The sequence below is a fragment of the Cryptotermes secundus genome, unplaced genomic scaffold (assembly GCF_002891405.2).
Source record: "Cryptotermes secundus unplaced genomic scaffold, Csec_1.0 scaffold1324, whole genome shotgun sequence".
Lineage (NCBI taxonomy): Eukaryota > Metazoa > Arthropoda > Insecta > Blattodea > Kalotermitidae > Cryptotermes > Cryptotermes secundus.
The window spans coordinates 138,033-150,609 of NW_019718633.1; the positions used below are offsets into that span (position 1 = coordinate 138,033).

The 12,577-nt window shown below is 42.2% G+C and overlaps 2 protein-coding genes across 2 annotated transcripts in view; both read left to right on the forward strand.

Annotated features, from left to right (window-relative positions):
- LOC111863313 (hemicentin-1) overlaps positions 1-12,577 on the forward strand; it is a 232,131-nt gene that overhangs the window by 107,051 nt on the left and 112,503 nt on the right. The window lies entirely within an intron of this gene.
- LOC117282240 lies at positions 2,639-9,574 on the forward strand. The gene is made up of 2 exons (XM_033751096.1): positions 2,639-2,809; positions 7,416-9,574. The coding sequence occupies exon 2, from the start codon at positions 7,422-7,424 to the stop codon at positions 9,474-9,476; it is 2,055 nt and encodes a 684-aa protein (XP_033606987.1). The 5' UTR covers positions 2,639-2,809; positions 7,416-7,421; the 3' UTR covers positions 9,477-9,574.

Genomic DNA, 12,577 nt, shown 5'->3' on the forward strand with positions numbered 1-12,577 from the left:
CCGCTAGGGCATTACAGTGGTGGCAGCGGTGGGATACCTCCACGCCCCCCTGCCACCAGGACATTACAGACAGATTAGTTTTTTAAGGGAATTACGCCCTAAAAGAAATTTATTATTAAAATTATTACAATTTATTTTGTAATACTAAACATTATGAGCCGAAATTTTACATTATATCAAAGAATTGTTTCTAAACTGATAAAAAATGACCATATTTCAAAATTATGACAAAATATGCTGTAAAACCAATAAAACTCTAAAATATGCATTTATATGCACAATAAAAACGACATGATTTCAATAAGAATGACTGGAAACATGCATAATTACATTTAAAAATAGGAATAAACCCTAGGAAAAAATATGACATGTCACAGAAATCCGGGCCCAAATAATGAGGAAAGCAGTCGCTTAGTGTTTCGCTGGCTGCAGAAACCTTTTCCAAAAACGCCTACATTAAATTTCACTTACTGACTTCGTAGAACTTTGCTTGTATGCAGCTATGTTATTATTACTATACGACTGTGCTTAATTCTATACCGTATTTTGAATAATTCGCACGCGATTTCGTAGTTGGTTGAGGGGCTATACTACAAGGCGGAAGGTCACGGTTTCAGGTCCCGATGAGATCATTGTTTTTTTTTTTAATGACCTAACCCTTCCAGCCGCATTATGGCCCTGGAGTCGTCTCAGCCTCTAACCGAACTGAGTACAAGGGATTAATTAAATAATTTTCCTGGGGAGTAAAGCGCGGCAGGCGCGTAAGGCTGACAACCTTTCCTCCATCTTTGAGCCGATTGTCTAGATAATGTGGGACCCTCAACGTCTCACAATCGTATGGGCCTTCTTGGCCTGGTACATGGATAGCTTTACTTCTTTACTTTAATTGAGGACTCAACGATCCCGCTTGAAGTAAATCGCTACCCCTTGGAGAGACACCAGTCACACTTTGAGAAATCACGGGCTTATATAAACGCACCGATGGCGTTTTCTGTGTAAGTTTTGAAATCCACATTTCATATCTATCGAAAGAAAACGGATTCCATCAGATCTCCTATACTACATTTATTGATTTTCTCAATCCCTCTGTTAAATGTCGTCATATATTAGTGGATTTATTTTGACTAAGTTCTGATCCGTAGAATATTCATTTTGGAAACTTTTATCATTTATTCCTACTCCGATCCAAAAACAAACGATTAGAATAAGTTATGTGCCCTACAAAACCATAATTCTGCCTGTCTTAAAATTAAATGAAGTTGAACTCGAACCTAAGATTAGGGTTGTGCGAGAACAAGTGCTGAATGGAATATTTCGACCTAACAGAAATGAACTAAGAAGAAAATGAAAAAAAAATAGGACATGTCTTATAATGAGTTACATATTTGTATTATTCGGCAATTGTACAGGTCTCTTTTATGGTGATCAATTCTACGAAAATCTCATCATGCTGAGTATGTAAATATTATACTTGGGGAACTATGAATGGAGGGGGTGACTTGGAAGACAGAGATAGATGAGTACATAATTCATAATAGTTATTAAATAATCAATTTAGAGGTGACACGCGGTAGCGTTGTTGCAAAGGTTCGCAACCCCTTGTAGTTTTAGGAACTTTGAGTCTGATGTCTGGGATCATGCCCTCTACTAAAATTTATAGCACGTCAAGAGGTTGACCTGCTTCCACAAAAAATGTTATATCTACCCCTGCCATTTTCATAAATTAGTGGAGTCCTGGAGTGTTTCGTCTGGGACCTATCCTTCAACAACCGCTGGTGTAACTTGATCTGCGTGAGGGTTCATGTCTCGAGACATTGGGCTGCAAGTTTAGTTTAGATTTAGGTTTTAAGAACAAGAGAGAAGTTGAAGGGAGCATTTTGTCTGGGTTGGAGCTAGGAGAAGGCTGGCCAGGCTTACGTCCGCCAGCGCTTGTATGTAATATACACACAATCTCAATAAATCCTCTATAATCTGTAGTGAGTATTTGCTCTTTGTGGTTGGAATACACGCTCAGGCAGCCAACTGACAATCATCATCACTGAGTTATTACGCTACCGCTCGGCCAACGTAATTCAGTCGACCAGCCAACATCTTGGGTCACGACAGAGGAGAGAAAAATCTGGTGTCAGGTGTGGGGTTGCAAATCTGTGAAATGAAAGAATTCTGCGTGTGGGGTTGCAAATCTGTGAAATGAAACAATTCTGCGTGTAGTTGCAAATCTGTGAAATGAAATAATTCTGCGTGTAGTCGCAAATCTGTGAAATGAAAGAATTCTGCGTGTAGTTGCAAATCTGTGAAGTGAAAGAATTCTGCGTGTAGTTGCAAATCGGTGAAGTGAAAGAATTCTGCAGATTTTAACCAATACAGATAGAGGAAAAACCCTTTGAGCACGACCAGCAAGATGACCGGTAGCGACCAAGCGCGCTATCGACATTAGCAGAGTGGAGGACTGGCAACTGGTGTACGTGATTAAGAGAGTGGGCCATTCCCGAAGGAAGTCATCACCAGGACGATTTCCGACGCGAGGACGCCGGTTTACGACGCTTCCAAGAAGGCGTCTATCCGACGAAGGTGGTTTCCCATTGCTGTGCGGTACCAGGGCGATTCCAAGAACGGGACGTCATTCCAGGACGCGGGCAAATAGGTACCTGTCCGGTGGAGGTACTGAGCTGTTGTAGACGTGACGCCGTTAGACTGGCCAATAGTCGGCATCCGAGTCTGCGTTGCCAGAGGGGGTGTCCAGCTTCACTTGAGAGGCAAGCGAGGCGTGAAGACAACCATTGGAGGCGGGAGCAATCTAGTGCACAAGGTAAGTCACTCTTGCTCACCTGTTCCTCCTGTCCACGTCTGTATATCTGAAAAAAAAAATGGCTGACGAATATATAAGTGTCAGTGATGCTTTCAAATTGGTAGCTGAACCGTTTAGCGGCGACAAACGCAAATTGAAAGAGTTTTGCGAAAACGTCGATGCAGCTTTTGGGCTAATTAACCCAGATAAATATGCTTTATTTTACAAGTATGTACGCATGCGTATAACAGGCGAGGCGAAGGCAAAATTACTTGTTCGGCAAGATGCCGATGATTGGGCTAGTGTTAAGGCCATTTTGAAGGAGCATTATGCTACTAGGAGAACATTAGATTTTTACGCTTGCGCCATGTTCAATGCCCGACAAGCCAAACATGAAACAGTAGCTGCATGGTGCAGTAGGCTTGACCAATTGGGTTCAGATTTCAGAGACGCGGCTATAGAAGGCGCGTCTTCATCTGAAATGTGCGGTATCACAAAGTTGGTATCACAGTTAGGAAAGGCATGTTTCATACAGGGGCTAGCGAATGAACGAATACAGACCGTAGTTCGTGCTAGGAACCCTACACATATTACAGAAGCCGCTGAGATAGGTACTGAGGAAGAAAGCGCATTACTTTCTGCTAAAGAAAAGGTACATAGCGTATCTCAGTACAATGACCGAAGTAAGGATGTGCGTTGCAATAACTGCCGACGTTTCGGTCATAGGGAATCACAATGCTTCCTGACTGGCAGATCGAAAGAGGTGAAAGTGGCAGCTCCTGCAGAGAAAGTTTGTAATTTTTGTAATATGCCAGGTCATGTCGCATATACATGTTGGAAAAAGAAAAAGCGACATGGAAACTTTTCTGGAAATGAAAACCGCAGAGCTAGAGAACGCGCAGATGGGAAGTTTGCGATAGTAGCGGGAAACAAACGGAATGTGTTTGCCAAGACAAACAGTTGCCGTGAGTTTCCAGACGCCGATAATCTAACTGACTTAGGTTCAGATATGTATGTTAATTTAGCCAAACCACGACCACGGTCGGCCGTTGGTTGTGATCCGCCTTGTCGAAGGTCGACTGAAGGCCGGGAAGAGGAGCTCGTCCTCGGGGCTATGAGTGGCAGCTATGCCGATCAGAATGTCAGTAGATTAGACGAAAAGAAACGGAAATTTGTAGATGTTAGTAATTCCGCCAGCACTGAGAGTGCCTGTGGTAAAACCAGTGCATCGAAGGGAGTTTTCAACTCCGAAGGTGAGGATTTACGGGTCAAAACGACCTCACGTGAAATGCGCGTGAACAGCGATAGCGAACGGGTTTGCGCCACAGGGTGTGAAACTGAGGAAAACCATGATGGTAGTATTCTCATTACCGTGGCTGGCATAGATCAACCATTGAGGATGTTAGTCGACACGGGGGCACAAATATCCGTGATAAAGCGAGGGTTGATACCAGATGATGTTCCCATTCATACAGATAAGCAATATGAAATTGCCGGAATAACAGTAGGTTCGATTAACACACTTGGGAGCGTGAACTTAACCCTCCATGATCGCACGTATAAATTCCAGGTAGCGCCTGAGGAAATACAGTTGACAGAAGATGGCTTAATAGGCCGAGATATCCTGAAGGATTCGGTAATCAACAACAGGGAAGGATATGTGGATATTAACGGGCACCGTTATAACTTTTGTCGGAGAAACGACGAGCCTATCATTTTGAAACCGCGAACGGAGACAATCGCAGCGGTTACAGTTGACTTGGATACCGGACTAGGAATTGTGGATAAACAAGAAATTTATCCAGGTGTGTATGTAGCCAGTTCCCTGTCGCAAGTCAACAGAAATAAGGCTATAGTGAGCATTCTGAATTCCACAGAGGAAGCCATGGAGATAAGGGATTTGACGCTCACTGCCACGAAGTGGAGTGAACAAATCAGTGTGCGAAAAATCAATTCCCAAATTCATGATAATAACGAAAGTGTGTTATCTCGCAAGAAACGGGTCAGAGAACTAATTAGGACAGACCACATGGCAGAGAGTAACAAGAAATCTATTCTGGAAATCTGCGAGGATTTCCATGATATCTTTTACTTGGAAGGGGATAAACTGTCGCACACTGACCTAATTAAACATTCAATTCCCACTCCAGCCTTGGATGAAAACAGAGCGATAAACGTTCGCCCTTACCGATTACCGGAAGCTCACAAGGAGGAAGTAAATAGGCAGATTAACAAGTTATTGGATGACGGAATTATAGCGCCCTCCAGAAGCGCTTTCAATAGCCCATTGTTGTTAGTGCCGAAAAAGGCAGATGCCTCAGGAAAGGTAAAATGGCGCGTAGTGATTGATTTCAGGAAACTGAATGAATGGACAGTCGGAGATGCTTACCCGCTGCCGAACATCACTGATATTTTGGATCAGCTGGGTAAAGCAAAATATTTCTCTACAGTTGACCTTGCCTCGGGGTATTATCAGGTTGAACTAGCAGAGAAGGACCGCGCGAAAACTGCTTTCAGTACACCCGCGGGTCATTTTGAATTTGTTCGTCTCCCCATGGGCCTGAAATCCGCGCCGTCTACATTTCAATCTCTTATGAATTCCGTACTCGCCGGAATGAACGGATTAAGGTGTTTTTGCTATATGGATGATGTTATTATTACAGCAGATTCGCTGGAATCTCACAATGAGAGATTGAGGGAACTATTTCAGAGATTCCGCGAAAGCAAATTGAAGATTGAGCCATTCAAGTGTGAGTTCTTGAGGGCCGAGGTTCAATTCCTTGGTCACGTCGCCACTGACGAGGGGCTAAGGCCGGATCCTAGAAAGACGGAGGCAGTGCGAAACTTCCCCGAACCCAAGACAGTTAAAGAACTGAAGGGATTTTTAGGGCTCTCCTCGTATTACAGACGTTTCATTCACAACTACAGTAGGGTGGCAAAACCTCTGTATGAGTTATTGAAGAAGGACGCGGTATACGACTGGAAGGAACCACAGCAGAACGCCTTCCAGACTCTGAAAGAGCTGTTGGTTACGGCTCCTATCTTACAATACCCGGATTTTTCGCGACCGTTTATTATTACCGCCGATGCTTCAGGCGACGCCGCCGGTTGTGTACTGAGCCAGGGAGAAATAGGCAAAGACCTCCCGATAGCATATGCTAGCAGGACGTTTAATAAGTCCGAAAGAAATTATAGCACAACAGACCGAGAAATGGCCGCCATTATTTGGGCTGTAAAACAGTTTCGCCCATATGTATTAGGTAGACATTTCAACATTGTAACTGACCACAAGCCACTTAAATGGGTGTTCCATGTTAAGGATCCTAGTTCACGTTTATTAAGATGGCGAATTAAACTTGAAGAGTATGACTTCACGATACATTACCGGTCAGGTAAAACAATATCGCATGCCGATTTCTTGTCTCGCATACACAAAGCAGATGCTAGTGAGGGCGGTGACAAGGAAGCAGAATCGAGGGGTCAAAAGTTGGCAGGGTCCGCTACAAACGAAAAAAATGAGACAGTCGGTTCCGAATATTCTGGGAACTTTAGCGAACCCTCGGATTCCGAGAAAGAAAGTATTATAAGAGAATACCATGAATCTCTTATAGGTGGGCACACGGGAATCTCAAGAACATATGAACGGCTGAAACCCTACGTAAGTTGGCCAAATATGCGAAGGGACATAGAAAATTATGTAAGGAAATGTGCATCGTGCCAGAGGAATAAGCACACAGTTCCCTACACGAAGATGGCAATGGAGGTTACTGACACTCCGTATGCCCCTTTTGAAAAGATTAGCTTGGACTGCATGGGTCCCCTGCCTTTAACGGAACAAGGGAACAAGTACATTCTCACATGCCAGGACCAGCTATCCAAGTACCTGGTAGCCATTGCGCTTCCAAATCAAGAAGCCGTAACGATAGCGAGAGCGCTAGTCGACAATGTAATCACTGTGTTCGGATCGCCGGGTTCGATTCTCACAGACTGCGCCTCGAATTTCACCGGAGAAGTAATGCGGCACTTATGCAAACTTTTAAGAATTTCGAGAGTTAATACAACTCCATTTAGGCCTCAGAGCAATGGCAGTGTCGAAAGATCGCACGCAGTAATTACAGAATATCTGCGTCATTTTATATGCCACGAGCAGAATGATTGGGATACACTGTTGCCAACGGCAGCATTCGTTTATAATACGACTCCCCATACGAGCACTAAATACTGTCCATTCGAGTTGGTTTTCGGAGGAAAGCCTTCGATGCCAGGACTGCTACAACGCCGTCCCAGTTGCTCTAGCTACGACGAGAGAGAAGACTTCGTGAGCAGCTTAAAGGAGAGGCTACAGTACAGCCATGAGGTAGCGCGGAAGGCGCTACTAAACTCGAAGGAAGTGTCTAAAAGATATTATGACCAGAAGGAAAATACGGTTACGTTCCGCGAAGGTGATCTTGTACTTCTGCTACAGCAACATGTCAGACGAGGTCGCTCTAAGAAACTTTCTTCCCCGTGGATAGGACCGTACACCGTGGTCGAAGTCACAGGTGTAAATTGCGTATTACGTTCAGGTACAAAAAGACGAACCTTCAAAGTGCACAGCAACAGACTGAAGCTTTTCATTTAATTTCAGCTTGACATGCGACTCGAGACGCTGTTGATTTTGAGCGCGACGTGCGTCGCCGTCGTCGCAGTAGACTTCACAGTCAAGAACTATGAGGACACGCCCGGACTGTACTATGATCACATAGGTCAGGTGCAACTATACACTTCAGAATGGAAGCTTGTAACGTATGTAAACATATCGAAATTGGAGACGACTTACAATACGCTTGTAGATTTTGTCGCTCAGACTGGAGCAATGTGTAAAGAGTTGCCACCTGAAGCCATTTCTACCTGTCAGTCGGACCTGTCCCTGATGAATCAGAGCGTACTGAAAATTCATAGAACGCGGCGCATAATTTCCGAAATTACTAAGAATAAAGAGGAGGAGGTATTTCATTCCGATAATACGCATACACATGCTAAAAGAATTAAAAGAGGTGTTTTTAATTTTATTGGAACAGTTTCCAAAATTTTATTTGGTACTTTGTCAAGTGAAGACGCTGATTATTACCAAAACAAAATAAGCGAATTAGAGTCCGAGCAACTTTCAATGCTAAAGGTAGCCAAGGAACAAATGACTGTTGTGCGTTCCACATTGCAGACGGTAAATTACACATTAGTCGATATTGCAGCCAATGAACTGCAAATTAACGAGAACTCTAGAACAATGCAGAAACAAGTAAATGAAAACGTGGAGAAGACAAACCAAGCGTTTTCGCAAACCACTCTTTTGATTGCAACTAATCAACACATGATAATCATTGAACATTTAATTGGTCAGCTGAAGGAAGGGTATGACACGTTGTTATTTGCAATTATTTTTGCACAGAAAGGAATATTATCACCTCAAATAATCACCCCTGGAGATATTATAAGAGCCTTTCAGGATTCCCATTCGATCCTTCCACGTGACCTTTCCCTTCCTAACACTGCAAGAGTGGCTTACGAACATGTATTGATGAACATAATTGATATTGATGTGTTTCTAAATAACAATCTTTTGGGTTACGTCCTGAAGATACCCTTAGTGAACAGTGCTGTGTACCATTTGTACAAACTGATTCCATTTCCCACGAAAGTTAATAACAGTGAAAATATCTTCGTTTTCATTGAAAGTGAAAAGGACTTTCTCATGATAGATACATTGAAACAAGTGTATGTTAAACTGAATGAATTAGAATTAGATGAGTGTAAGGTTATTTCGCCAGACTGGCGTGTATGTAAACAGACATTCCCTGTAAAATCCACACATGTTCACCAGGAATGCGAGGTCAGGTTGTTAGAGCCCACTACAAGAATTCCGTTAGACTGCAAAAGGAAAATCATTTCTCTTGATGATGTAACCTGGTTACCCCTTACTCATAATAAGTGGATATTTGCCACGTCACACAAGGAAAGGGTGACAATTTTGTGTAACGATTTAGAACCCAGTGACATAATTCTACAAGGTACAGGTGTATTGTCAATGTTTGGCAGATGCGATGCCTTAGGGCTAAACACAAAATTACAGACCCAAATGAGTTTCACGAGTAACAGAACCGATAAGGATTTTATTCCCAGTGTAACACTGCATTATGATTGCTGTGAGCATTTAGGATCCAGAGTAAAGCTCGATACAATGAAATTCATACCTGACGTACCATTGAAAAATATTTTAGGTCATTCAAATGCGTTTAAATACGCTAGTCACTCTGTTGACCAGGTAGAACAATTAATAATTCAAAATGAAGCTGAACTGAACAGAGACCATAAAATTGATCATTTGAAATTCCTTTCCTACCTGGGAATAACAACTATGGTAGTCATGATGTTATTAATCTGTTGTTTCTGTAAAATGTGTAACTTGTTGAAAAGGCTCTTGGACGATGACTGTTGTGGCAGAATCTGTATACGCCAAACGGTCATAAATCAAAGAGAACTCAAATCATCAGATGAAAATATAACAGACAGATTTCTTGACCAGGAGACTCGCAGTCAGAGCCTGCGATCGCTCCCAGCTGCAACAAGCCTTGAGATGACAGAATTGGATCCAGTACCAATGGTAAGCACCCACTCAGGGGTGCGTAAGACTTATAAACGTAGATGGTAGATTTATGTTTCTGTAATCTGTAGTATATATAGCCTATACTTGTGTTGGGAAACATTAGCACCTGTTTTTGCAAATGTTTCCATCTTAAGGGGGGAGGTGTTGCAAAGGTTCGCAACACCTTGTTGTTTTAGGAAATTTGAGTCTGATGTCTGGGGTCATGCCCTCTACTAAAATTTATAGCACGTCAAGAGGTTGACCTGCTTCCACAAAAAATGTTATATCTACCCCTGCCATTTTCATAAATTAGTGGAGTCCTGGAGTGTTTCGTCTGGGACCTATCCTTCAACAACCGCTGGTGTAACTTGATCTGCGTGAGGGTTCATGTCTCGAGACATTGGGCTGCAAGCTTAGTTTAGATTAGGTTTTAAGAACAAGAGAGAAGTTGAAGGGAGCATTTTGTCTGGGTTGGAGCTAATAGAAGGCTGGCCAGGCTTACGTCCGCCAGCGCTTGTATGTAATATACACACAGTCTCAATAAATCCTCTATAATCTGTAGCGAGTATTTGCTCTTTGTGGTTGGAATACACGCTCAGGCAGCCAACTGACAATCATCATCACTGAATTATTACGCTACCGCTCGGCCAACGTAATTCAGTCGACCAGCCAACATCTTGGGTCACGACAGCGTAGTTGGTTGAAGCACTATGCTACAAGCCAGAAGATCACGGGATGGAATTCCGAAGAGGTCATTGAATTGTTTTCAATTGACCTCATCCTTCCAGCCGCACTATGGCCCTGGGGTCGACTCAGACTCTAACATAAATGGGTACCAGAAATATTCTTGGGGGTAAAGGGCGCAGGCGCGTAGGACTGACAATCTTAACACCATCTATGAGCCGATTGTCTAAATCTGGGGTCGGCAAAGATTTTTCGTAAAGGGCCAAATATAAAATACATTACACTCTGAGGGCCAAGAGGTAAACTCGAGGATCTTTAAAGGTCGGTACAGTTAAAATAACAGGATAAAACTGAAGTTTTCACAAATTTACTTGTGAAAATGTAACATAATAAAAATACAAAAGGAACTACAATCATTGATTGAAACACAGCTTTAGGCTACTAATGGGATGAATGAATTTTTTTTTTTAGATAACATTTCTTCAAATTGGGGGTCAAAGTTAGTACTCCCTATCATCATAATTGATTGCAAATGTTCGTCTGTTAATGCTGACCTGTATTGAGATTTTACATATTTCATCTTTGAAAATGTCTCTTCACACAGGTAAGTACTACCAAATACAGAGATCAAACCTCGAGCATATGATCTTAATTCACCATATTCATCACTTGGAAGACACTTATAGAATTCTGTTAGAGTGTTCTCTTGGAATTTGCCTTTTAGCATATTATCACACTGCAGATTAATCACTTCCAATTGAAGGTTAGGTGAAAGTTCCTCAATTGTACAGTTAAATGGATTTTCAAATCTGGAAATATCTACCGCACTTGCATCAATATCCGAAAAACGTTGCTGGAACTGTTTTTTGAGCTCAGAAAATATATCACCTGCAAATTCGTGCGGGAATGGGGAATCCACTTCTTCTTTTAATGTTTGGCAGCATAGGAAATGCACGACACAGCTTGACATGATTTGTGACTCAATCAAAGCCAGTTGTCGTCGAAATGATTTTACCGCAGTATAAGTTTCACATATTAGCACTGTTTTGCCTTGTAGCTTCAAGTTCAATCCATTAAGAAATCCCATGATATCAGCAGCAGAAGCTAATTTCCAAAGCCATTCAGTGTTCGATAATAGTGGTTGAGGGTGTTTTTTCTCATTGAGAAAAATTTCAATCTCTGCTCTGAGTTCAAAAAATCTTAATAAAACTTTACCACTGCTGAGCCATCGAACTGCTGTGTGGTAGGGTAAGTCAGGATATTCGGCTTCCACTTTTGACGGAAAATCACGGAACTGACGATGGTTCAGCCCACGAGAACGAATGAAGTTCACCGTTGACACGACTGGTTCTAAAACACACGACAGATTAAGATATTTGCCACAAAGTACATGCTGGTGAATGATACAATGAATAACCATAGGCCTTGTACACCTTGCATTTTCACAAGCTGTGTAAATGCTTCCAACTAAGCCTTTACCTGTTCCAGACATATTTTTACCACCATCAGTTGTCACACATTTTAGCTGATTCGACTTCAGATTGTACTTGGTTAATATTTCCTCAACTTCCTTGAAAATGTCTTCGCCTGTAGTTGTTCCACGCAGACTATTCATAGAAGCTAATTCTTCAGTCACTTCAAAGTCAGCATTGACTCCTCGAATAAACAGCAGCAATTGAGCAGTATCTGTAATGTCTGTCGACTCATCAAGAGCTAAGGAAAACCACTCGAAATCATTTGCCTTGTTAATTAATTGGTTAGTGATGTTGCTACCAATGTCCTCAACTCTTCGGGCAACTGTTCTAGCGGAAAGGCTGATATTATTAAATAAATTCATTTTCTCTGGACACATTTCTTCAACTGCTACAATCAAACATGATTTAATTAACTCACCATCAGTAAAGGGTTTTCCTTCCTTGGCTAACAAATGAGCTACTCGTAGACTTACTTTACTTGCAGCCTTATTTTCATTTTTCATTTTCGTGAAGAAACTGCGTTGTAATGAAATACTCCGTTTCAAAGTTTCTAATTTTTGTGATCGTTCCTTCCCTGTGAGTTGGGAATACTGTGCCGAATGCTTAGTCTGGTAATGCCGACGTATATTGTACTCTTTTAGTACAGCTATAGTATCACTGCACAATAAACACAATGCTTTGCCATCTAATTCAGTAACAAAATAATTCTCACTCCACTCTGCCTTAAAAGCACGACATTCCAAGTCCACTTTTCTCTTGTTTTGTGGTTTCGACAGCGACTGATGGATATCCACTGGTATTAAAACGACACAGAACAGCGATACACGTGGCATTCGTAACACTGCGTGTCATCACAGCTGGGGCCACGAAGGAACGTGCGAATGGGAAGCTATAGGAGCGCCACACACGGCAATTCTCGCAACTCCTCAACTCAAGGTCGGCCGTTGGAGTGCGTAATCATCCATACACAATATGTTCGAAAAAACGTAGGTTTCTTCCTATAAATAA

Excerpts from the sequence above, each read along its gene's own strand:
- LOC117282240 (XM_033751096.1), top strand. The coding sequence starts at position 7,422 with ATGCGACTCGAGACGCTGTTGATTTTGAGCGCGACGTGCGTCGCCGTC.